This window comes from Seriola dumerili, unplaced genomic scaffold (assembly GCF_002260705.1).
Source record: "Seriola dumerili isolate Sdu_G_001 unplaced genomic scaffold, Sdu_1.0 BDQW01000533.1, whole genome shotgun sequence".
Classification (NCBI taxonomy): Eukaryota; Metazoa; Chordata; class Actinopteri; order Carangiformes; family Carangidae; genus Seriola; species Seriola dumerili.
In genome coordinates, this window is record NW_019174788.1 from 1,194,126 (window position 1) to 1,221,429 (window position 27,304).

General features: G+C 41.4%; 1 protein-coding gene across 6 annotated transcripts in view; it reads right to left on the bottom strand.

Moving 5' to 3' along the window:
- Positions 1 to 12,315: 12,315 nt before the first annotated feature.
- map7d1 (MAP7 domain containing 1) overlaps positions 12,316 to 27,304 on the bottom strand; it is a 40,616-nt gene continuing 25,627 nt past the window's right edge. For 2 of the 6 annotated variants that reach the window (XM_022764388.1, XM_022764386.1), the window contains 13 exons: positions 26,577 to 26,681; positions 25,033 to 25,155; positions 24,788 to 24,933; positions 24,211 to 24,341; positions 22,657 to 22,895; positions 20,922 to 21,204; positions 19,947 to 20,127; positions 19,021 to 19,125; positions 17,372 to 17,422; positions 17,221 to 17,281; positions 16,012 to 16,093; positions 15,382 to 15,620; positions 12,316 to 13,325 (listed from right to left, as the gene is read on the bottom strand). In XM_022764388.1, coding sequence (XP_022620109.1) covers positions 13,315 to 13,325; positions 15,382 to 15,620; positions 16,012 to 16,093; positions 17,221 to 17,281; positions 17,372 to 17,422; positions 19,021 to 19,125; positions 19,947 to 20,127; positions 20,922 to 21,204; positions 22,657 to 22,895; positions 24,211 to 24,341; positions 24,788 to 24,933; positions 25,033 to 25,155; positions 26,577 to 26,681 — 1,757 coding nt within the window. In that variant the 3' untranslated portion in view covers positions 12,316 to 13,314. The remainder of the gene's footprint in view (positions 13,326 to 15,381; positions 15,621 to 16,011; positions 16,094 to 17,220; positions 17,282 to 17,371; positions 17,423 to 19,020; positions 19,126 to 19,946; positions 20,128 to 20,921; positions 21,205 to 22,656; positions 22,896 to 24,210; positions 24,342 to 24,787; positions 24,934 to 25,032; positions 25,156 to 26,576; positions 26,682 to 27,304) is intronic. The other 4 variants (XM_022764390.1, XM_022764389.1, XM_022764391.1 and 1 more) reach the window with 3 other exon arrangements.

The following is a 27,304-nucleotide window of genomic DNA, read 5'->3' on the forward strand; positions in this document are numbered from 1 at the left end:
AATATCAGCAAATGTTCAGATAACAACATCATTAAATGACAGCTGGTTTAATTTTGTGCGTTAGGGTTAGGCTGTGAATTTCTTAACTTTTCCCAAACTTGGGTGAAATTAAAACAATTTAAAACCTAGAAAACATGTGGATGCTCTTCGAGGGGGCATGTTTGTTCCTTTGATTTAACTTTGGTGCTTAAAACACTTTGAATGGGGGAATCACACCAGTAATTGTTTGCATGTTTGTTCTCTGAGCCTGTGTTGCGTAGTGAAGGTCGGCAGTTTCACATAACCTTACAAGATTATAAAACAATATTACAGTACGTTGGAAAACGGCACGCACATACACAACAACAACAACAACAACAAAAAGAAAAAAAAAACAAAAAGACAGCAGCTACTTAAGTTAGCTTCCACTGCTCTTATTTTGCCAAGCCCGTCCTACAGAGGGACCCATACAATATATATCTCATTATGCTGATGATGTTTTGATATATTTTTTAAATTGTAGTCAACTCATTCAACATTCCTCATATTATAGGATTTTTTTTCCCAAAGTTACCTTGACCATTTCTCCATTATAACTATGTGAAATAAGAGTAGTTCTTGCAGCATAAACAGCCTAAGACATGTTTTTAATGGGTGGTGTGATGCCAACACTGGCATTAAAAGCATAAGCTTTTTATGACAACTGTTGATTAAAAAGTTCAGCTGCTGCTGGTGCTAAAATAGCGACACTGAATACTTGGTCCCTTGCCATGGATTTTGTCAAGAACTTTATTTAAGTTGTAACCACATAGCCATAGAGTGCCTACTCAGGTATCTGATGCACAGTGTGACAGAGTGTACAGTATGCTATGTAAATGTGTTAATAGATGTTTGTGTTGTGTTGATGTGTTGTCTGTGGTTTTTCCATCCACCCACTTAAAGTGCATTCACAATTCAGACCCTTTCAATTTTTTTTTTAGATATCTGTAATGTTGCAGCCTTATGCTCTCATCAATATACACGAGATACCCCATAACGACACAAATTCTAGACATTTTTGCTAATTTATTAAAAAGGAAAAACTGAAATATTACATTGACATTAAAAACTTGAAATTTAGCTCATGTTACTCCCATTTCTGGAGAAGGATAGAACAACATTTCTGCTGCAGTGAAGGTTCTCAAGAGCACATTGGCCTCCATAATTCTTACATGGAACCCTCCTGGTGCCGGCCGCCCGGCCAAACTGAGCAATTGGAAAAGAATAACCTCGGTAAGAGAGGTGACCAAAACCCCTATGGCCACTCTGGCTGTGCTCCAGAGGTCCTGTGTGGAGATGGTAGAAAAAACAACCATCACTGCAGCACTCTACTAATCTGAGCTTTATGGTAGATTCGCCAGAAAGACCTCTCCTCAGTGAAAGACACATGAAAGCTGCTTGCAGTTTGCGAGAAAACACACCCACCACCACTCATCACCGGCTGAAAACCACTGGAAAGGTGAAGCGTGGTGGTGGGAGCATCATGCTGTGGGGGTGTTTTTGAGACTGGTCATGGTTGATGAAAGCTGAACAGAGCCAAGTACAGAGATATCCTTAATGAAAACCTGGGCCAGAGTTTCACCTTCCAACAGGACAATGACCCTGAGCACACAGCCAAGACAATGCAGGAGTTGGTTAGGGACAACTCTGTGAATGTTGAGTGGCTCAGAGCCTTGACTTGAACCCAATGGAACATCTCAGTAGAGACCTGAAAATGGCTGTCCACCGACGGTCCCTATCCAACCTGACAGAGCAGAAAAGAAAATGCAAATCTTGTTGCATCATACCCAAAAAGACTTTTGTCAATGTGATATTTCAGTTTCTTCTTTTTTTAATATTTTGTTTTCACTTTGTCATTATGAGTGATTAAATGTAGATCGTTGAGGGAAAACCTTTTTTTTTTTTTTTCTTTTTTTAGCACAGCAACATAACAAAGGCTGCAGCTGGTCTGTGTATTTTTTGACTGATTCAAGCCATGAGGCTGTGGAAAATGATTCAATCTACAAATTGTTTTAAATAAAAAAAAAAAAATGGTTCAGAGTGAACTCTCTCAGCCACAACAATAAAAACAGTTACCTGTTTTAATGTTTTGGCTGATTGGTGTATGTTGGCTATTAAGCCAAGCATTTGTTGGATATTGTTTTCTCTCTTAGATAATTTCCTTTTTAATTCGGGCTTTTCAAACCTGTCGTATTTGGCACCTGGAAGGCAGTGTAGCTTGTGACTTAGATCACTGAGTACGTGACGGCTGAGATGAGCCAGCCCACCTGTTTTCTCTCATGGGTTTTTTTCTGTCTCTAAACCATATATATAAAAAACAGGAGTGACAGAAGAAAGGCGGAGTCACGGGGGTCAAAGTGGAATCACACTTTGAATTTATTTGTCCGGTCTTACTCCGTTGAGGGAAACATTTCCAGTCCCTTCCACTTCTGAAAATAAAACAACTCCACCAGGAAAAAATGAGGCCTCATTAGCTTCAAACCAGACCCCTTTTTTCTTTGTTGTACTGCTCCATATAGCTATATGGTAAAAACTTTATTGCATGCAAAGATGCATTTGCTTCAGCTGCTGTTGTGGAAGATGGAAAGAATTCCTCTGTTTTCATTTAATTTTATTCTGACATTTCTGTGATTACAAAAAAAAAAGAGTGATCTCATTTTATACCCATTCAAACTGGTGCCAGGGAAAAATGGTTTGGTTTGAATGGAACCACTGTTCTGCTCTGTTCTGTCCTGCTAGACGTCTCTACAGGGCTCAGGGATGCTGGACCCAGAGCTACTTCTGTGGCTTTTGGTTCCGCTCCAACGTTCGGTTAAGCGGCATTTCCCCCTTTCCCCCTTCTGTCTGATCTATGCTGCAGAAACATGCACAGTCAGTGCACACACTCGCTTTTACACATAATGCAAAGAGCAGCCACGTTGTCACACATGTTCCATCACTCTCTCACTCATGTTAACACACACAACATCTTTGAGCTCACAAAGACATTTTTTTTTTTTTAACACAACAGGGGCATTCACAGTTTCCTCCCTGAGAGGAGTGACTGTTGAGGGTAAGAGTGAGCAAGCTGTCTGTCAGCATTACACCCAAGGCTTTTAGGAATAGTAATGGCGACATACTACGCCTTCATAAATTCGCAAGTGAGACTGAAATTGTTCCTCTCATAAACAACCTAAAGCTTTGATTGATGAAATCGTAACAGGTTCATTGGAAGGCCACAAACTTTACCTCCTCTTAAACTGTCTCACTCCTGCACCTATTAAATACTTTTTTCTCTCGGACCTCAAAGCAACACACAAGTGCAGCTAACTGTTGCTTTTCATAGGCTCCAGAAATAAAGTGTTTGTGCAATAGCTCTAGAGCACAAGTTGTAAAAGCCCAGATTTTTTGCTATATTACAGAGCAGTGTTTGTGAAATCACATTTGGACAAGAGCAGCCAAAACATCCAATTGCTATATGCCCTGTGCAAACTGACCATACTATTAATCTATCACTGTGAAACTATCATGAGAGATTCAGTGTTCAAAAAGATGTAGCTTGATGTGCTTTTGGTCTTCCTCCAGTTCTGAAACTTGTACGTATTTCCCTCTGTCCCAATGAAACTCAAGTTGTTGCACAAGTTGGACATCCTCTCTGCATCCATACAAACATTATAGACATGGCCAGGCCTGGGGAGATGGCTTTTTATGATCATTGTGTGCAAAGATGCTTAGCTTTGCAGGGGACTGCTATAATGAGGAAGCACCCTGGCACTGGACCCTCTGGTCCCAATTCCCATCCAACTGCGCTCATCCAGTTTTTATCATCCTCCCACAGCTCCCACAGCCTATTGAGACTGCCCTTTTTTTCACAGAGTGTTGATTTAGTGCCTTTTTCACACCAGATGAAGAACATATGTAGAGGACTTTTGGTTCTGGTTCCTCTTTCCATGTCTGTTTTCTTTTTTTTCTTTTTTTTTTTTTTCTTTTTTTTTTCTTTTTTTAAGAAAAGTAAAAACAGAAGATAATTTTCTCATGTGCACAAGGGTGCAATAACTTCATCATTCATTTTTAACGGAGAATAAATAAACATCAATAAAGTTATTTGGACTGCTTCCTAAAAAACGCTACAGGATGCCAAATAAAATGTACTTGACGAGGCGCTTCTGCCTTTCATGTATGATGCCATGTGAGTGTGTCATTTGGTGATAGTGAACTCAGTTTAAATTCAGTAATATTCTTCATATCTGCTCATTTTTATCTCTTGTCTGATCCTAAACTAATAAAATGCTACAAGTTCACATTACCTCGGATTGGCCTCTTCTTTTACTGTCACTCATTTGGTGTTGGTTTTTTAAGGAGAAACAGATACACATGGGAACTGCTCCCTCCTGCTGATCCACTGCAGTTTGCATTATCAACACAAAGCATGCTGACAAACAATCTGGCTAACTTCAATTTTTCACAACAAAGCAAAACACAATCTTAAACAAAAGCTTCTCCTGCAGAATGCACACATGTCTCGGGTGAGAGTGCCCCAAACTACATGAGAACATGTATGTACGAGAGCATGTATGTGTGTATGTGGTGTGTGTATATATGTGTGGCAACGTCTCCCAGCGGCGGTTCCTGGCTCACTGCAGCCTGTCTTGGCTGCACCGATTGTTTTTGGATCTGAGTTATGCAAGTTCATGAATTCAATCAAGTCCAAGGCGATTTCAAAGTAACCAGGACCAGCTTACTCCCCTTCAATGCCAACCCCACAGCTTTATTGATGCCAGCCTTGGACAACTATTTCCTTGTTTGGCCATATCAGAGGGAGGACAAAAAACGTATGCAGGACTCTTTTAAACCCATGCAGTCTGGAGACACTTGAAGTGATTAGGCAAGATGCAACCTGTTTACTATGCAATGAGGAGCCTGATGGAGTAAACACGATGGAGCAGGAAAGGTAGACCTCTGTAGGCTTTGGGTCAGCTGCCATATTGCTGAACAAACACCTCCCAAATAAGAATCTGAGAACACAGGACAGAGGGGCAGGGTGCTGACAGAGGCAGGGAGCAAATAGATGACACCCAGTCAGAACCCTGCTGTGGGGCTATTTGTTAAGTGTCTACGAGTTTTCTTTCAAATGCAAAACCAGAGTGCAGGCCTTTTTTTTTTTTTTTTTCCTCATGATGGTAGAAACTGATCTTGTGGTCCCAAGTACCACAAGCCTGGTGGGCGTCCTGCAGGCAGCTGCTGTTTATTTTTAATTAGTGCTGGTCTGAGGGGATGGAGGAGAAAAAGTACCTCAAGTTTCACTACGAAGAAGCTTTTGTCTGAGCTGAGGAGTCCCAACTCTTTAGTGTGCAGCTACTAAATTGTAATCAGAGGCAGAATGTTTCACACCAGTAATTTGTTAGTGAAGAGTACATGCAGCTGGAATCGTGAAAAAGACATGTTTGACAACATTACTGCCTATATGCTTCAGTCATGTCATTTTGATTAGCACCATGTGGTTATAGTTACCTTATATATTGTGACCATCTGCCTTGTATGGTCTCAATATGTTTGGGACAACAAGAGTTTGAATATTAGTGTTGGTTCTCCGTTCAAAGATGTTCTTCGTTCAGGCTTCAAACAGCGTAGCTTTTATGGATTTCCACCTTATTTCCATTCCTAAGCCCAAAGACACGCTGTGCGGAGATCTGCAGAGTGATGGCCCACAGGGCATAGGAATGGCCTATTGCATTTGTTTTAAATAAAATTTCAGCTGCAGATCCACACATTATTATATGGGTTTGCATCTCATATTCTAAACACAATGCTGTTTAAAAAAAAAAAAAAAAAAAAAAAAAAAAAACATTTCTGGATTTTCTGTCCCTTGACTGTTAAAAGACCGTGGACACCTCCAGGAAGCATCAGTCATCTTCACTGATCTGCACAGAGACGAATCTGCAGAAAAAGGGGCCCGGCCACGTCACATCCAGCAGCACCGAACCAAAGACCCAGACAGACAGCTGATGCTGCTGGCAGGTCCGCTTCCTCTCAATGTGAGAAGGAAGGAGCAAGAAACTGAAAAAAGGGATGAGCAGAGTGATGCGCAAAACGGGGACTTTCCACGTCTTAGAGTGAGAACCAGCTGTGTCTGATGTCCCCACTGGGAAAGTGGAGAGAAAATGTTCAACAAATCAGGACAATGGTTAGTTTCTTCACAGATTAGTGGAATAAAAAGACCTCAAAATTTATAAAATCTTTTTCATTACAACATAATAAGAATATTATTCAATATCGTGACAATATCATGCTAGCTTAGTGCTTGTCAGATATTGGTGCATATTTACTGTATATATCTCGTCATGCTACCCCTCTGTGGTTGCAGGAGAATTATACACGCAGGTACACCAACCACCAACAGAACTCTTTTATATTAAGCCTCACAGTGATACAGCTGGTAACTGTTTCCTGTGTTTTGCAGAGAGCTTAGTTTGATGAATGAAGGGAAGTATCAATAATCTCCTTCATCTTTTCCTCTGGGAGAGTTCACAAAGCGAATCTCAGAAGTGCCACTTAACTTTTAGAGCAAAAGAACAATGAATATTTTATCATATATACGTCTTTTTTTCAGTACTGTATCTACTTTGTTTTCTGTTTGTTTACCTTCTATTTCCTGTACCTGTGTGACTATAAGTGAACTTAGAACAGTTTTAACTTATGGACTAATAATTACCAAGCAATAGTATGTTATGGAAAGCATCCCAAGATGTGTAATTGGTTAGTTTTAGAGAGAATCATTTGGAACCTTGTAATATTTTAACGATAAGCTATGCTGAAAATGTCAGGCGCACTCACATTTGCTGCTTCTGCAGAAGACCGTCACTAAAGCCAAGAGTCACACCATGTTAACAGAACATCACAGCGTGAAAAATAATGCTTGGAAAGAATTTGGTTTAATTAGCTCATTTAAAAAGTGCTTCGTCAAAGAACATTCAAATGTCAAATGCAGCTGTTAGTGTGTTTTACTTCCCCCTCAACATCAGTGAACGCTCACCAGGTGTTTTATGGCAGTTTATGTAAATTTTAAATTTTCAGTCTCTTTTTCAGTAACGCTTCTATCACTTTGTCTGACCTGGGGTTGATCTTTGTCCCAGTGTGGTGTGAAACAGAAATGTGTCACTGTTTTTTTTAAACTTGCCTTCCACTACACGAATGCTTTCACTCTGACAGCGGTGACAAGTCAGGGCCACTGTCGCCGGGCGGGATGTTAGTTTCAGCCCCCCTCCTCGCTACTCACTCTCTGCTCTCCAGGGTCCCAGGCGGCTGTTCTTGTGTGTCATGCAAACACACTTGCTTGCTACCTCTCACACACACACACACACACACAGTCCCACACTTAAAAAAGTCTGTTCACATAGACGTAAATCCACATACAAACAGAAGTGTGGGAATGCAAACACAAATTCAGACACTGTCTCTTTCTGTATGTTTTTCTCTCTGACGCACATGAAACCTCCCACACACACACACACACACACACACACACACACACACACACACACACACACACACACACACACACACACACACACCTTATTAACCCCTTGACAATAAATTATTGCAATCTTAAAATGGAAATTCTTCCATGTACTTTCTTAAGATAAATAAATAAAACAAAACAAAACAGAAGTTAGTGCCTTAGCAACATTAACTTAATTGACCAGTACTTGCTTAGGGTCAAGTCATTTGTCCAAACAATATTTTATGCTCTTGTTATGGAGCAGGAAATGTGAGAAATCACATTCTAATTCAAAAGCTGCTTTAAATTTGAGGAAAATCTCCCAACATTAAAATCAGTCAGAAAGAAAAGTTTCCAATGGAAAAAAAAAAAAATGGTTGATTTGATGTGGCTGTGATGTTCCAGTGTGTCACAGCAACCAAGACACAACATACAGTATTGGAATGAGGCTATACCTCAGAGAGTCACCAGACACTGGAGGTGGTGCCAGTCCAAAAGTGTCATCAAATCATCTATAGGGGTCCCTCCTCACTGAGCCAATATAAACACAGGTCGACACCAGGGAGGATCTCTCTTCCTACTTTACGCATATTTTGCTCCTTCTGTTATTCCTCATGGGCTTCTGTTTTAAGAGTTTTCCTTCCAAATGGAACACAAAGAAAACTCAGCGATCCAAAGGCCCCTACTGTAGCTGGCAGCGAGTCCGCAACAGGGATTAATTCTCAGTTATCCCATGAACTGAAAATAACCGAGTCTGCAAGCAGGCAAAATTGAAGCTGCTTGTCCTCTCCATGCTGATTGGAGATTATGCTGTAAAACTGTCAGCTCCATGATGAAGAGACAACAGATCTTTGAAATGAAACCTGTGTTGCTCTCTAAATGTGAAACCTCTGGGGTGTAGCTTGTTATGCTGTTTTTTTAACCACTAGCCACAGTAGTGGTGTGGCTATAGCGACGGCAGTGTTTGTTGGTCATTTGGTCCGGACTGAAATATCTCCATGACAATAGCATAGTTTGCCCTGACATTTTGTACACACATTTATGGATCCCAGAGGATGAAGCCCTCTGACTTTGGTGATCCCCTCACTTTTTGTCTAGTGCAATCATGGGGTGGGCATTTCTGTTTTTTTAGTGAAATGTCTCAACAATTATTGGAAGGATTGCCATGAAATTTTGATGAAACATGTTTTATTTTGGTGATCTACTGATTCTTTTCTCACTTGGGCCACCAGCAGCTCTTAGTTTTTACTTATCTGGTGAAATATCTCAACATGGATGGGCACAAAATTTGTACAGAGATTTATGGTTCCCAGATGATGTATCTGAATTACTTTGGTGTTACCATGAGTTTTCCTCTTGCATCATCATGAAGTTCAAATTTGTGGTTTTAAGTGAACATGAACTGTCTTGACATTCATGTTCACTTCAGGATGATCCGTAGTAAGTCTCTTAGCTTTTTGTCTAGAGCCTCCTCAGGCCAAAACTTTCATTTGTCCAAAACTTTGGTTTTATTACTAAACAACTGCTAAACTAATGACATTACCTGTCATTTTTAGTGCTGACTAGCAATTGTTAGCATGCTAAAAGGTGAAACTAAGGATATGAACTTATAAACGTTATACCTGCCAAATACAAGCATTATCATCGTGAACTAGTTAGCATATTGATGTTAGTATTTTTCTCAGCATGGCTCCAGACTCTTAGTCTTGCTTTCATGTGGATCTTACATTTGTTATATTTCTCCAACAGATTGTACAGAAGCTGTGTCTTGCTTTCTTTTTCATTCTGTCTATATTCATAACAGTTGGCAGAGAGCAGTATATCAGTCTTTTTAGTATTTGTTATGGTGCAAAAAAAAAAGTATGTTAGCAACACAGTTATTCAGGCCTTTACATTATTAGCAGTTAACGAAAGAATCTCAATACTAGTCGACTGCCAAGCTGATGCACCCATAAAGTAAATGCCGACTTGTCCAATAAATCTGTTCCCACTTTCACTAAGGATGCTTTTATTCGCATGCATCAAACACCCTTGGCTCTCAATCGTGTGAATGCAGAGTGCACCATTGAGGTCAGGCTTCTTAAATGCTTGAGGTCTGGTGGAACATCATACACTCTGGAGGGACCTCATCAAAGAGCATCCATATCCGACAGGTTGTGACGATGATCCAGCAGCTGTCTATTTAAACTCAGCTGTTCCCTGGCCACCCCTGATAGGATGTGAGGCCTTGGGTTCTCTGTGCAACCTCAGAAGGTGGCTTTATGGTATCGAGGCCCTGTAGGGGTCTAATGGGGGTCGCTCTAAATCTTACCATCTCCCATTGGAATAGCTGAGAGGTTGCCCACCTCTGACAGCTCTGACAGGGATCAAGAAACAGTGCCGGCCGTTCTGTGGCCTTTTACTAATGTACTGCCATCCGAGAGCAGCTGGGTGACGGGAGCCTGTTGCCGAGCAGATAAAGACAGTTCGGTGTGAGAGGGGTTGGGGGGTGGGGGGGGTGGGGTGAGCATAAACACTGAGCAGAGGTTGGGCTCGTAGGCTTTGATGGCTGTGATGTACGCATAACTGTAGCAGTGGTGGTCTTATCTTGAGTGGGACTGTGTAGTGTGACCCAGTGCTGACCCCCTCCCCCACCCCCATCTTGTGTAAAATGGGGGCTGAGCAGGCACACTTGCCATTCTGAGATATTTGCAAGATTCCTCACAGTCCTCAAGTGCAGAGATTTATTACTGTAACAACAGTGAGCGTGTGTCTGAATGTAGGCTGGCTGCATGCTCTGCACAGGGCGAGACAAGAAGAGCTTTAACACAAAGGCTTGACAGCCGGCCTGTAAAGTCCTCCCACATGATGGGATGTGGTTAGTTTTTTGTTTTTTGTTTTTTTTTAAAGATGAAGCTTAACAAGAAGTTATTCATCCTCAGCCAGTGAGGAGGAGAGTAAGAATAGAGTCAGTGTGACACCTCCAGCTCACCCATCGGAACACTTGCAGGCTGAGGAGATAATACGCCCATCAATCAAAGTGGCTGGAACCTTAACTGGCAGAAGGCACATTTATTCATTGACCTTTAGTGTCTTTTTGGATCAACATTCCCATTTACAAATTCTGCTCCTTTTTGTTATTTTTTTCAATCCTGATTCTGAGTGAATTTATTCAGAAACTTGACACTACTCAGCCTTTAACTGCGCATGGCCTCACTGACACCTCCCTAAAAATAGTGCCCACTAATCCCCAAGTCCCCTCTGAGAAGTACCACACGTTACCAGGGATTCACTTGCAGATAAAGTGCGTCCAAAACTAGAGAGAGATTGTGACTTTTAAATAAATCTCCGCAGCTGTGTCATGTAGACACTTAAATTTACATGTGTGCAGTTTCTATGTTGACACACTGTTGTACCAAACTGGATTCAAGCAGGCAGGAATCCAGAGAAATGTAAGATGTTGTCTATTACCTCCGTGCTGCAGTGCTGCACCCTCTGCTGGGGTTGATGAATACAGCTTTTTACAGCAGACTCTCATGCAGGACATCTGCAGTAGCAACATTTTAAAACCAGTGAGCTCATGTTGTCGAAACTTAGACTAAGACTGTCGGCAGGGGTTTGCGTCTTGCTCCAGAAGTTTGGGAAGCCAGTGGCTGCTGTAGTTTCAAACTGTGAGCTAACATGAGGTGACGTCTTTGTAAATTTGCGGTCATATTGGTGCCTCATTATTTCACTTGTCAAAGAAACAAAAGCAGTAAAGCAGTCATGCAGATACAGCTGGAAAATCATTTTGGTGCTTCAACAAAAGCTTAAAGTTTGCCAGCGTTTGGCTGATTGAGGGATAATTTGTAGGAATGACAGCATCGTGAGAATAGCACTGTTTCCAGTGAAGACTTCCATGTTTCAATTTGTTAATAGCTTTGAAAATTCAATTCCCACTTACGTTAAATTTTGGTCACATGCAGGTCTGGTCTCTTTAATGATGAATCTTTTCCTTCTTTCCTCTCTCTCTTTTGGTTTCTGTTTCATTTTTGATGAAAACATTTCCCTCTAAAAAGTAGTTAAAACAAAACAGAGGCTCATTGCTCAGGGCTTTCCAGTACATAATGATCAAATCTAACGCAGCCCACTGGGAGGTAAGACGCCATCTGTATGTCGTAGGTTCAAGTTAACAAGCTGTACTCCCTCGTTCTACTGGGCTTCACTTCAGTTACATTCACTAGTGGCTGTAAGTCATTTAACTCTTATAAGTTCTACATGATGATCAGTGTGGCACGTCTTAGCATTTGGTAGAAGGGGGCATAAATCGTGTTTGTAATGCACTTCAGCTGCCTGAAAGCTGGAAATGCAGTGTGCCAGACCTTCCACTGGCCACTAGAATACATTAAAAGGGGGGCAGCACATAGGGAGGCATGTACCCCCTGTAGGGGTTTTGTAAAAGGAGACCCAAAGTGAAATGGACAGCTGAGCCAACCCGCATGCCTTGAACATCAACTGTGTAAAGCCTGCCTTCTGGTACCATCTCTAAATCTGTTTTCCTGTGGTTAGCATGCGCTCCATCTTTCACAGCTTTCAGTGGGAATGGGTATCTGCCCCCTCAAATGTCAACACACTACTGAGCCTCAAGAGTAAACAAGTCAAACTAAAATACAAAACATTTCCAAACTGAAATTAAAAACAAATGGTGACCAGTTTCTGTGCCTGTTTCAGATTGATGAACCTGAGAACGCGGCCTTTAACACTGAATTCAGAACATCTGCATCGTTTTCTCTCTTCTCACAAATAATCCCTGAACGCATCAAATCCATATTCATTCAGCACAAAGAGATGATGAGACCACAGACTGGACAGCTTGTCTTTAATAAGACTTAAGATACTCCCACTGACCTTGGAACGCACATCAAAACATATTTATAGCATTTACACGCACCAGAATTTCAAATACATATGAGTCCATGAATTCTCAATGCAGATGAGAGAAAACGGAGTCATGCTTGCACATGTGAAAACTGTTAAACAGTGGAGTAAATCCTTGTTTTGTTTTTTTTCTTAGGGATTTGACCTTTGATGACTTCTGGTTTCTTAATTGTCAAGGTTGCACACTCATTATTACATCCAATTCTGCATACAATCAATCATAGCTGAGGTTTAGGTATGAACAGAAAGTATGTTTACACACAGTAAGAAGCCATTGCATGTGAGCTTACGTTTCAAATCTCTCTTCATATTTCTCAGTTGAACTTTACAAAAAAAAAACTGTTACAGGTAGCTTTTTACAGACCAGGATGTATAATACCCGGGTTTTACTTAGACCTACTCATAGCAGAGTAGCATAACACGACTCCCTTTCATACAGCTTTAATCTGCAGACCCTTTCCTCCTTTGTCTGACACACAAAGTTCATTTACATTATTCACAAATGTACCCAGTCTTTTATATTTCTCTTTCAGTTAAATAACTAAAGAACAAACAAAACAAAACACTTTTTTTTTTTCACTCAGCTGTACTGTAATGTACAAAGGATGATACTGTCGAGTAATAGGGTGCCTGTAATTGGTGCCACAAAGATCTTTACAAATGTTAACACTGATGCACCTGTGTTGCATGCAGCAACAACACCTTTCATTTCATCCTGTTATGTCTTTCTCTCTCCTGTCCTGATGGTTGGTCGTCATCTGCTGTGGCCCACTTTATCTTCAGAGAGACGTATTTTACTTTTTAGGAGCTTGGAAGAAGGTTGTTGATTGGCACAGGTCACAGGGATTCCCCCCATGCGAGCGTTGGCAGGGCTGGTAAAGGTCAGTGGCCTTAGGCGACCAGCACTTCAACACTGGAGCATGTCACAGGACCTCTGAAAGAGGCAGGCGAGAGAGGGTTAAGGGTCAGAAGGAGGGCAGCAGCCATTGAGGATTAATCAAAACTTGCTAACTGACAAAACGGATTCCACGTCGTTGACCTGAGTTATGACATGGTCTGTAAACTTCTGACCTGGTGACAATACTAAATGCTAAACCATGTTGAACATGTTGCAGGAGGCATAAGCCCATAAATCTTTACTGTCTCGTTTACATGAGAGGAATGAAGAGGCCACCAGAACAGCCAATAAGTGATATAAATTCATAATTTATGTTACACTGAATTATTACATGAGCGCACATGTAAGGCCACACTCTCAACAAGTATGAACACTCAAATAAACCCTGGAAGTATGTCTTGAACTAAATTGACCTCCTTTGGTATCATTAAATAGTCCAGCATATAATTATTCCCAATCATAGCCCACGACATAAATGTCTTGCCAGGTCAGAGTCGTCTCAAGTATCCAAATTTCCAAGAGTGAAGATGAGAGGAGAGAATGTTCACTTTTTATATGACTGGGTTAACGGAAAGAGAAACTAGAACAAAAACTATGATTTTTTTTTTTTTTTTTAAGGGAGGCATGAAGAGGGATGGCAAAGGTCATCACCCTCTGTTTGCTTTACATGATATTTATGACTGCTGGCTTGTCTTCAGGTCAACAGGTGAAGGTTAAGATCTAGAGTGAGGAGGAAGAGTAGGGTGCTGCTGACGGTGCCACTGGGAGAAGGGGTTGAGTGATGGGTGATATGCTGCTTAATTGCTTCGGAGTCCTGTTTCTAACCTCTGGCAGTGAAGCACTTGTGGATAGTGTCTCCTCATTGCCTAAGCCATTCTAGGAATTCCTCCCTGGGTGCAGTCCCAAGTCAGTGGGGCTGCTGAATAAAAGCTGTCATCAGTATAAAGATACCCTGCTGCTCTTCACCCGTCCCTACACTATTTCTTCCATGTCCCATCTCCACCCTTTTGTGAGTGTAAGTGGAGCCCCCCGGGCCACACCACCCTTCCCACAGGGGGTACTCACTATTACTGGGGTGATGACCTGCACATTAGATGAAGTTCAGGTTCATCGTCGCTTCATGCCAAGGACAACAGTACTAACTATGGTACTTTGTACTGCAGTCTTTATTGGGTAATGTGAACTTGGCCTGGTGTAAAACCAGCTCAGTGCAAATAAGCACACAAGCTCATTGCAAATGAACCATGGCTGTGTCTGCAACTACTTTTTATTTGGGACAGATGAAAAACCAAAGCCAATAAGCAGCCATAACCAGTTCCTTTTGCTCAAAATGCGACAGTTTGGCTACGAATATTAAGGATATTGTCTGATTTTATTATGTTGTTTTTTATTTTAATCTTTCTTTTATAGGCAAGTGAAAATTTATTTGTGTATTTTCCACCCTGGGGATCAAACCTTGGACTACGGCCAAAATTAATCCAAAATGCTGCTATTAAACTGTGACAAAGCCAACCAGTGCAGAGTGGAAACAACACACCCTTAGGTTTTAGAATCAATTTTGAAATTTTTTTTTTTGGAGTCCACATTTTGGAACATGCACCTTTTTATTTAGGTGGTTAATTAGGTGAGATGATCAATACCAATCTCAACAGCAAATAAGCTTAGTTTAGAATAATTTGCTTAGAGGTACAGAAAATGCATCTGCCTGCATTTTTAAATTTCACCAATTAACAAAGTATATCCTGTGCCATTTGTTTGTTAGTGTGCTGGTAGTCGGTATCTCTTTTCCCCTGCTTCCAGTCTTTCCGCAAAGCTAGGCTAATCACCTACTGGCCATAGCTTCATGTTAAGTAGCACTAACATGAGTGGGCTCCTGCCAGACTTCCTAACCAACTCACTGAATTACAAACTGTGAGCAGGTCTTGCCTGCACAGGGCCCACCAGTTGTGGAGCTACCTTCCTCTCTCTTCCTCCGTTCATATCTTCATTCTTAATTTTTTACCTTATTTAAGTCTTTGCCGCGTTTGTTTTCTATACAAGTTTTAGATTATGGCTTCTCTCGTGTGTTGTAAAGCAGTTTGTAACTCTGTACCTGCAACATGCTGAGGCTTCATGGGGCCTGTCTTTTTCATGAATGACTCCTCACTGTCAAACGTCAGTATCGGCTCGGTGGCAATGCTGGTGTCAGACTTATCCCGTGCTCCGTTTGTGGTGTTGCCATGATTGGCAAGATGGATGATATCTTCAAAGTGGGCAGTGTCTGCTTTGCTGGACAGACCATTTTCATGCCTGGTAGGCTGGACCCCATTGACCACTTGGACAGAGGGGCTGCTGGAGAGAGGAGACACAGAGCAGAGCATGGTTATAGTTATGAAAGGTCAGAATGACTCATACAAGAAATGAGTCATTCCACTGCCATCCAATTATTCTTTTCAAGTCTACCCCAAGAAGCGTGTTCAGAAAAAAAAGAGCAAACATTTCAAGAACCCAGTTCATTCTCCCAGTATATATTACAGCTGTTTACTGTGAGCTTTAATCGTGTGGCTCCTTGTGTTTTCGGTTGAGGTTTACAACAATGCAAACCTCCTATACAGACTTGATTAGTAGTCAGCTCCTGGCTCGGTTTTCTGGCACACAAGTTTTATACTGTTCATGGTGGTCGTGCATTTACATGAGCGCAAAGAACTTTCACATGGATAAAAAAAAAAAAGAAATGTTTTACCTTTCTTTGACATCAGTCTGTCCATTTTCTGTCTTGTTGTTGGGCACATTGACCTCTGGCTTTGGCTGATAGTCAGCAGATGCTAGTGGAAACAAAGTGAAACAGCTGTTTAGCCAGTGGTAACCATGCACACCAACGTAATCAAACGGTATTAATGATCATCCATAAGCTTTGTAAGGCTAAGTTTATCATTCATTCCAGATCCCCCCTTACTCAGCTCTACTGATGACATGGCTGTGGTTGAGACAGATCTCCACACCCCTGACTAGAATGGCAGCACGCCTGCCAGGCCTCTGACCACATCAGTGGGCTGGCTAATGTCTTCCTGCATTGGGGAACTTGGCTACAAACAGTATATCACCAAGACCACATTGATCCCCCTCATCTTACTCATCTACTGTGTGTGACGTGGAAGCTCAGACAAGGAGGATGCGCAAGTTATATACTAAATACAGTTGTGTTACAAACAGAATTGTTCCACAAGTTGCAGGGAGAGTACATAGGGCAAAAGGCTGTGCAACATCACATGTATCCTTATTTTATCATTTGTCTCAAAAGTAAATGTTTGGTAACTGCTGCAGGCTGTTACCATGAGCCCACTCTTCCTCTCTACGCCCTCAGTCCCCGGGCTTGGACAACAAGCAAGTACACATGGGTCCTATTGTGCAGAGAAGAAGAACTCAAACTGCAGCTGTACAGGATATGAGGCAGACATGTAATCTAATAACTTTTATACAAAATGGCTCAATGTGAATTTAACTCACATGGGAAATGAGAACAAAAGTACAACAAATACCTGTGACTATTGTAACATATGGAGGAGGGAAAAGAAGCAGAGGAGAGATGGTGCGGTCATGTGTCATCAGGTATCACTCTAAAGGTGGGATAACTAAAACGAGTTCATCTCAGCAACAGATGAACAGAGTCAGACGCTGTCTCAAATTTACTATGTAGTTGTTGTGGATTTGCTAATTGAAGCGGATAGAGTTAGAAATCTACTTTTTAAGTGGATTCTGGAAACCACCTGGTCACAAAGCGTCCACTTTGTTTTAAATCCCTTCCCAGATTACACATTAATGAAAGATACATTAAACCAATTATCCTGAACGATTGTTGCAGATTAAAGGCTTGTGGTGGGTAATGATTTTCCTCCATCGCTTGAGGATTTTTTGTAACGGGCAGACTATTCCAGACTGATGTTCTGCTTACCTTTGCCGCTTTCTGCCTCTTTGTCATTGACTTGTGCGAGGGGGGAGGACTTTGTCTCTTTCTGTGAAGACGGGAGATAATTTCAGTCATTTTTATCAGAATAGTTAAGCTTCTGCTTGTTCTTTTTGTTAAAACTGAACTACAAACGTACCTTGTCGCCTCCATCTGTCTTGCGTGTCCTCTTCATGATCTCCTCTAGACGCTGAGAAAAGAAGAAAGAAATTGGGGAAGATGTGTTTATTAAAAATCGGGAAATAAAGGTTTCAGCTTCCATAACAACAATCAAATGTTGAAGTTCCAGCATCCACAACAAAATAGCTTTGTTTAACTTCATTTTAAAGAACTGGGTGCGTTTAGTGGGCTAGACGAGCCCACACACCTTGTCAGACTGCTTTGCTGGAAACTGAGGTTTCACATTTCGCTCGTTGCTTCTCTTCAAGAATGCAATAGGTTTTTTTGTCTCTTGCATCAAAGGCCATTACACTAAAGGTGAATGCACCGAGTCAAACTGAGGCGCCGATGTCATCAGGTGGAGGGCTGTGTCAATAAAGCTGAAGCAGCACTTGTGTACTCAGCTGGAACAACAGAGTAGGATGGTTGAACGGTAGGATGGGGGATAGGACAGGGGTGTACTAAAATACAAACCACTCTGTGTGGATAATTTGTATGCACAGAAGGCAGAGGGTTGAGACAAGATGCGACCTTCATCTAAGGACACAGCAGGCCTGAGACAGCTAGACCATAACTGCAGCTGTCACTCATAAAAGTGATGCATTTTTAAGTTCCAAGATTATTCATGGCCGGCTCACACACTCATGGCCTTGGCATCTAGATTGGCTGCAAAACATCTGGACTAAAGATTCTTGTTGTCTAATAAGTTGCTGTGTTGCCCCTCGGGATACTTTTAACCACTTGTGCTTGTTGATTACAAACTTCTTTGTTAAGCTGATAACAGGAAGTGGGCCAATCAGGTTTGGGAGAATAAGGTTACAGTATATTGTGCAGTCTGACTAAGCAGTGAGTTTTTTAAAGAACATGCTGTTCTTGCGGGCTAATTTCAGGACAGAGCCAGGCTGCGGCTCCCTGAGCCAGGCCTGGCACGCCTAGATAAGAGCCTTTCACACGTGGAGAGAAGTTGAGCGTAGGGAGAGAAAGAAAGCTAGCACAGAGGCGTGAGCTCACTGTTGATAGGGGTGGCATACATGAGTGGTTGGCTATGGTCACAAAACGTGTATGAGCAACACACACACACACACATACATATCAGCACACATATCAGCACACATGCAAAGATCTACACAAATCCACACAAATCCACACATAGATGACTGGCATAGAAAGCTCTCCATTATTAGTGTTTATATATAGCTTCACACTCACACACACTCTAAGCCCTATTAAATCATGGCATGCAGACAGCCGATCCAGGATAAGCCAAAAACATCATTCATCTTGGTTTCAGGGACACAGTTTTCAAGCCTGCGTTTGTCATGTCACAAGGCAAACCACAGAGTATACCACAGAATATAATACCCCTCACTGAGGCAGGAGAGCTTACTGTACTCTGGGTACAGAGTAAATTTTGTGTTACTCAGAGATGTGTGCAGTTCAAAGCAGTGCTGGGACTTCAGTTGGTTTCAAATCAAACAAGGGTATGATAAGGATATTTTCTTCCCCTAAAAAAACTGCAATAAAAATACCTGACTGACAGGGAACTTTATACTTAAAAAAAAAAAAGTACATTTCCATTTTGATGTGTGACTTTAAAACCAGGATGGAAGGACAGATGTATCGCCCTACCCTTTTCCTCTCCAGCCTCTCCTGCTCCTCCTTCTGGAAGTGTTTCTCCCTCTCCAGACGCTGCTTCTCCGCCTCCTCCCGGGCTTTAGCCTCAGCCTCTTCTTTCTGCAACACACACAGGCGAGAATGCAACCACAATTTTAATGCTGGCAGAAGGGGGGAAAAAAAAAAAAAAAAAAAGAACTTCTGCCAAAACAGCATGCCTTTCACGTAACAAGGGTGTGGTTGCTGCCTGCAATTATTGTTTACAACCACAAAAGGGATATTTTCCTGCATCTTTGAGCCAAAAAGATCTATTTTTTACATTTACAGCCTCGTGAGGACCAGTCACAGTGAAATACAATACTTTGCATAATTATATTTGATCATGTGTAACCACAAATGACACTTCTGTGAAAGACCACAAGGGGGTGGCAAAGCGTAAGGGCTAGATAACAGACCATTTAGACCATAGAGATAAGATAAGTGCCAGGGCTGATCAGGATAAACAGTCTGTCTGCTTCTTCATGTCAACATCCACAAACACAGGAAGAGTCGATTGCACTCGAACAGGTTATTTGACAAACTCAAATGTTAAAATGGCACATTCATTGTATCTACTGGTTCATCGGTTTGGACTAATATTTGCCTTTAAGGATAATGACATCCTACTGATGTATAAAAAAGAACAATATACCGGATCATGTTTTAGGAAGAGCCTGTTATCAGACGAGGTCAGTGTGAGGTGAAAAGCTGGGACATCAAACCATGGACACCACAAACAGGATGTTTACTGAAGACAGGGGAGTGTGTAGGTTTGGGATGTGAAGGGCAACGTGCCAGGGAACAATGTGAGGATGCAGTGAGTTTGCATGTGTGTCATGACAATAATGACAATGGCAATAATAACTGTCATACTATAATGGGCTTCAACCACTTCAGCATACCTGTTTCTGCAGGCGTAAATTCTCCTCTTGCTCGGCTTTGGCTCTCTCCACGGCCTCCTTCTCCTCCTGCAGCCGCTGGGCTTCGTCTCTCCTCCGCTGCTCCTCCGCCATGGCACGGGCCTCCTCCTCCCTGCGTTGCCTCTCCTCTGCCTCCCTCGCTATTCGCTCCACTCTCAGGATCCTAGAGACGTCGGGCATAAGGCTGAGGATAAGCATTTTCCACAAACTCACGTGCCAAAGACTTTGAATGCAGTAAACTATTTAATATGTAAATGATTCCATTGACAGGACATTTGCTCTTTAGTTTACGACATAGCTGCTTAGTTGACTTTGAAGCGCAAGCCACAGGAAACCAAACTATTTAAGGAAATGGAAACAATTGGAAGTATGAGTGCCAACAAAAGATCACATCAATACCCTTTCTGTAAATAGGGACTTGCTGTGGTTAGAGTCAGTCAACGGGCTATCAAATTCCTAATGCTCACACACATCACAGCCAGTGCTGAGTGAAGTCTCATTCAGACATGCATGTGCTGTGACAATGCATGGATTAGTTTTACCAATGCCTTTTATTTTATAGAAAAAAATAAAAGTTTGTTGTGCAGCATAAAATCTCCAGCAGTGTACACACCACCAACGATCTCACAATGGCATTACATAAATAATCACTCATGAAAAAACTGCATACAATAATCCAGTATCAGTTCAAATGTCAAATACTGTCTTTGAGGGGAACTGCATGTTCACATAGTCCCCAGTATGATCTGCAGTCTGCTCAACTCTGCAATGGAGGCCAGAAAAAAAGGAGATATAGGAGCACAGCTTGGGCAGTCACTCAGCTGTGAGACTGTGATGTTGAAAATTTCTATCATCGCTTGCAAAGTCAAATAACTCGACAGATCATTCACTGTGCTGGGTCAACTCTAGCCTGCTCTGGCCCGCTCTGTGTTTTGAGGCATATTAAAAATCTCTGACCTCTCCTTCTCTTCCTGCTCGCGCCGTTCCTGCTCCTCCCTCTCCCTCTGCTCTCGGGCTTGACGGCGTCTCTCCGCCAGGATGCGAGCGGCCTCCTCTGGGTCGTTGGTGCCCGCCATTGGCTTGGCTGACGGAGAGGGCGTTGGTGATGCTGCGGGGACAGAAGGAGTTGAGTGGATTTGCTCAGGTGAGGAGCAAGAGGTTGTGGTTGTAACTGGTGTGCTCGATGCATGGGGTGAGGCGGCGGCTGAGGATACTACGATGGCAGGAACCACAGGGGAACCTAAAACATGACAAAGCAACAACGTGCATTAGCCAACCTTCAATGTTAATGTTTCTTGACTTTTTAAAGTGGTGCTTTCTCAAGGGGACGCCTATCGGTGATTACAAATAACACATTCAGTCTTTTCCCTTCACATGCACTGAGACATTCTGTCCCCTGCAACTGGAATTTGTAAACAAGTATAGCTTCAGCTTAAGAACTTGGTAATTACATAATTTAGGCTGATTAGAGCAGACTCTTAGCTCCATGGTCTGTGTCTTCGCACACACAGCGCTGTGTGTGGCTCACTCAGTACACTCCCTTTGTTTTCATGCCTAATTAAGCCTGATGGTAATCTTTACCTACTGCTCCTTTTTAAAGAAATACAGATTTTCCAGAGGCTCAAAAAGATTTTCCAATAGATCCAGTCTTCTGGTCAGTGACAGAAAAAGTCAGACAGTGGAGAACTTTTTGGGTATATAATGATAAAAATACAGCATGACTCAGCCACAGAGGGAAAATCCAGATGTTCTGTATCTTATGATTGTGCAAATTGGACTGTTGGTCAAAGTGGCAACAAAATACAGATCATTTTAACACAAGGTCCATTTAGTAGCTTCTCTGGGCTGTTAACTGCTTCTCATAGTCTTTAATCAATAGAAGGATATGGATCAGTGGCTATCATCTGGCTTAAATATTAAACTTCAGCCAAGTAATAACAGTTGGTCGACCAATATTCACATGACGACAACTGAGCCATTACCATGACAACTAAGGAAACTTTAAGCTGAGATTTGAAAAAATAGTAAGTGAACCTTGAGTTAAATGTACAATATGTAATGTTCTGCTGCTAGGGGTCTCTCATTCAAAACAATAACAAAAGATGAAGTTTGGTGACGTGAAGTAACGTGGGATTCTTCATCTGGTTAAAATATATAGTTAAAAAGTGTATCATAAAAATGCAGCTTGAAATGGAATAAAAGTCTGGCAGACAAACACAACGTTGATACATGCGCATAGGGGATATGATGGGAATATGATGCGCATGACAGGCAACCAAAGAAAAACAGACCTTTATCTTGATTGAAATCACAGATTTTTCTAGGTTTGAAAATTGCTGGAAACATTTGGGATAATGTAAGTACAGAACTCAATAGATATAATATACATGTACAATATATAACATACTTCCAGTCGGTTTTAAGACATTTCAATGCAGAAAGGTGACATACTTTACCGTTAAGAATATCTTGTCAAACTCTTCCCAAAGAATCCCAAACAATTCCCAAAGTCAAAAATGAACCATTACACTCATTTTTTAAGTTTTAAGTATAAGTAATCACTGTTGTGATTACTGAGGAAAAGAATTCATTTAATTTAATCTTAACTTCTTCACCTTACTGGAAATATGAACAGGAAGTCTTGACTGATGGTTGAGCATTGACCACCATCACCACTTTCTTTTGAACTCACTCTTTCTCTCCTCAGGGGTGGCGGGCCTGCGAGGCTCCTTCACTCTGTTGAGGGGGACAGGGGAGGATGTTCGGTGTTCTATCCTGGCAGGGGTCCTGGCTCTTTTGGGCCGGCCCTTAGGAGTCGACGGGCTTCCACGTGTTGATGGAGGTTTGGGGGAGGCAGCAGGGCTGGGGGAGGCAGTTCTGCCCTTGGGTGTGGCTGGGGATGACGGCCGTTGTCTTGACAAAGGACTGGGACTGGAAGAAAAGAGAATAGAGGGGGGAAATGTAAGGCTGATGGGAAATGATGTCAATAATGATTCTCTCACGGAGTTTGACACATTATTCTTTTAGACGTGGGCTGAAATGTTTGTTTGAAATAATGTCCTGAAGAAACCTGGCTTCAGCAAACAGATTCACACCAGACAAAGCACTCAAACATTGCATCATCCTTAAAGTGCATTATCGGTCAGCATCCCGGCAACAAGCAGACAATGCAACACTTGGAGGGGAAACGTCCATTATGCTGAGGAAGAAGTTTTTTAGGCCACTGGTACTGCCAGCTCTGTCAAGCTCTTTGTTGAGTCAAAAGAGTATTTTTTTCTTCTTTCTTCTGTCATGGATGTCATTTATTTCTGTGGCCTGGGGATAAGAGAGACCTTTCATGCAATGCCTAGGCTCAAACAGTGCATGAAATACGCGGTCTGTGTGACGCAGACGTAAACATGATCGCTCAGGCTAACACAGTTGCTGACCAGAAATAAGCTGTGGGTCAATGGGATATGAGGTTAATCTTGTTTACAATACTGTTTCAGTGAGCAAATAGCAGATTATTAGGTCAGATTATTCAAATGGTTGTTAGGGTTTACGGAGTAATGTAATAGTTTTTGAAGTGGACCTTATATCGTGCTTATGGTGTGTATATGTTCCTTGTGTTCAGTTGTTAATGTTCAACCCAGGCCTCTATGATTTGTGGCTGCAACTAACAAATATTTTCATTGTTTAATCTGTGGATTATTTTCACAACTGATCGTTATGTACTGTACATAAAATGTCCCATGAAATTTCCCAGAATTCAAAGTCACATCTACAGATTTTGTACAACAAACAGAACAAAATCTACAATTTACATTGTAATAAAAAGAGAGAACATCAGAAAATCTTTACATTTGAGAAACTGAGACCAGAGAACGTTTGGAAATTTACTTGCGATATTGCTGAAATTATAAATAGACTATCAAGAAAATTTCTTGCATTGCTTGCATTACTTTTCGAGTTATGACTAACTGATTGACTGTTTCAGCTGTAATGTGATTACATCTACAGCAGCGCTAGAGGGGTAAGCTAATTTTTTGACAGAAAATTGATCAATGATAACTGAAATGTAAGGAGCTTCCATTGCTCTATTTATGTCATTGTAAAATTAATACCTTTTTGTGGTAAATATAAATAAAGTAAGAAGGAAAATAGCATAATTTTCTTAATCATTCAATTAGGAATAGGATCAAATTAAATAAACAGACTGAATTGAATATATTTGTAAATAGTAAAAAGTAAAAACTGTATGTTTTACCTTGGATCAGGTCTGTGTCTCATGCTGGGTAGAGACTGTCTCTTCTTGAGTACCTTCTCCTTAGTGAGGGCAATTTTCTCCTTCTCATTCTCCCGCTCTTTGTCTTTCTTTTCTTTCTTGTTTTTATCCATCTGTATTACGAAACAGATTAAAAAAGGGTAAACACAAATTCAATCACTCCCTTGAAATTAAAATTATAATAAAAACAGAAAGTAAGACGAGAAACAAGTACATGAAAAAAACAGAAAACAGCAAGTCTGGTCAGGGATCATGTTTTGTTATATAGGAAATAGTTTCTCAATAACAATCCAGCAATTTCACCATTAAATTTTCATATAGTTTCAGGTGAACATTAAAAACCACTTGTAGAAACAGAATCAGCTGTTATAGATTTCATGACTTGTTAGCTACGCTCCTACTCTGGAAAAGGACTTCCTTAATGAGTCTCTTGATACAGGTCAGGTTCCCTCTGTAACCCTGCCGTAACTTTCTGAAGACTGTGACTACACTTGACTGTGAGTGGAGAATATGTTAGATGCATTTAACAACAAGGCAAGAGCTAATAAGGCAGACATACAGGTGTGGAGCTGCGTCTGTGTTGGCGCTGGGTGATGTCCGGTGTGCTGGACGTCACCCTCCAACGGTCGGAGCAGCGGTGGTGGGGCTGGTGGGCGCACAAGGTGAGGGGACTGGCCGAGGCCGAACGGGGGCAGAGAGGAGAGTCTGGAGAGGAAGATGACGTAAAATTAAACCATATGGTAATGTGTTTATAGTGAGTCAGATATTAAATTAATACTTTTTTTTTTTTTTTATACAACTTACGACCATCTTTGCCGTTGCTGAGGACACTGGCGGCACTGCGGCTTCTGGCAAGGAAAGACAGTGTCGGCGTCATCAGCCGGTCAACTATACTGCTCTCCCACGCACTCAGTGCAAGGCTACGGGCTGCAAGTAGGAAAAGAAACATTAATTAATGTATTTTTTCCATTAAATTGAAAGATGGATCTAACGGATGTCCTCAGTTGAACCAGAGCTCTGTTGTTAGTATATCAGCCCCAAACTGTAGTCAAACCTGAAGTATTAGTAGAACTTAGACACCTTTGGAATCTCTCCCTCATTAGCAAAATATAGTAGAGAAGGATTTTTTTTTACCAGAAGGAAATAAAAAGAGAGAGTTTCTTAGGTTATGGCTTACATGTAGCATATGTCTTCAAGCCATAAAGACCTGATTAAATACACACAATCCCAATAAGACACCTCAGTGCCACCCACAGAGATCATGAGAGGAGGGGAGGTGGAAAATGAGCCCAATAAATGTGTCTACTATAACATTGGGCTGTATGGGTACCACCCAGGAGAGAGAGAGAGAGAGAGAGTTATTTGAAATGCTTGTCTAGACAGTGAGTCAGTTATTTATAACCACAGCCCTGAGCACACAGGCAGAGAGTGCGACGAGTGGAGACTCATCAGGATTTATTTGAGAGAGAAACTTTCTTCTTTGGCTGTAAGGTGTTAACACGAGAAAGATGTTACGCTGAATCTTCACATGGTTGTGTAGCGGAGTGTGTGTGGGGGGGGAGAGAGGAGTGTGACAAGAAGGATAAAGTAGTTACCCGTCTATTTTTTTGGGTAGCAAAGAGGAACAGTACCTGCTCCCGGGAGTTTTCAGAATATATTATCTCCTGAAAAATGCTGACTCACTCACTCACTCACTAACTTTACTTTTTTTTTTTCAAGCTCAAAAGTTTCTTTGCAGGAGTACACTGTGACCTGGTTAACTTAAGACCTATAAAAAGGAGAGAGAGCTGTCTGAATCTTAAGAATAAAGAAATATTGATTCAAAGACACAAAGTTGATTCAAAGAAAAATTGTCATAAATAATCACACCCATCAATCAATCAATAAAACATTTAAGACACAGAAAAGACATCCCATATCCAGCATGTTGTGATGAAAATGAGCACAAAAGGATCCATTTCACTGTGCAAACACACCAGGAATGAAACGACCATTACCACACAATGAACCAACCAAAGGATAGTAAAAGACGGCAGAACAAAATATGAATACTGTACATAACCCATATTAAAATATGAGCATGCAGAGCATGTCAAACAAAGCCCCGAACCAAATTCTGGAGAAAAACAAAAACAGAACTCATAGTGGTTTTGGAAGATGGAAATGGGTCTCCTGGGCTTGATGGTTGACATCAAGTACAGGAGAGGGACTAAAATCAGAAAGGGGAAGAGGTAACTAAGAAAAAAAAAAAAAGAGGACAATGATGGACGGGTTCGGAGATGTTGGCAGTGGCAGAGTGATGGACACATTTAACGAGAGGGGGGAGGGCATTCCAGATGTTGCCTTACTTCTGCTGGGGGAGTTCCAGAGCGTGGCGGAGGACTTGGAGAGTCGCTTGTTTATAACAGAGTCCACGTGTTTGGGCAGGTTGACCGTTGACACAGAGCATCTGCCTAAGAAGCCAAAAGAGCGCCACACAGATGTTCACACAGGTCACATGGTTGAGAGGAAGAGGAGGAACTTCGGTGGCGTCATGCGTTACGCTCAAATGATGCCCCCACAAACATACACCCACTCACTGCAAAGGCAACTACACTTACGTATTTGTAATGTGAGTAATGTTCATTAAAGCAAATTCCCATGTGCTGACCGTGTGTATAACAACATCCCCTGCTTTACAGTCCATACACGCACACAGTACGACATCTGTTCACTTCAACTAGCCTTTAGGTGCGCAGGCAGGCACAGAACATGTGTTTCAAAAATGGTATTTCATGTTATTATAATTCTTAAAGGGTCAGTGCACCCAAATAACAAGATTTTTGTTTCCTCTTTAACCTCTAACCCATTTAGCATTGCAGATAGTTTTGGTTTTATTTGTCCCGGTTTTTGAAATATATAATAAATAATAAACTTTTAAAAACATGTTACAAAGTCATTCACAAGACAATAAAAACATGAGCTGTGTCTCTGAGATTTCTACCATGATATCAATACAATAGGAATGAAAAAAAATGTGTTCTTGCTTGTGCTTAAAAAATGGACAAATGACCTTTTAAAATGTTCATTACTGATA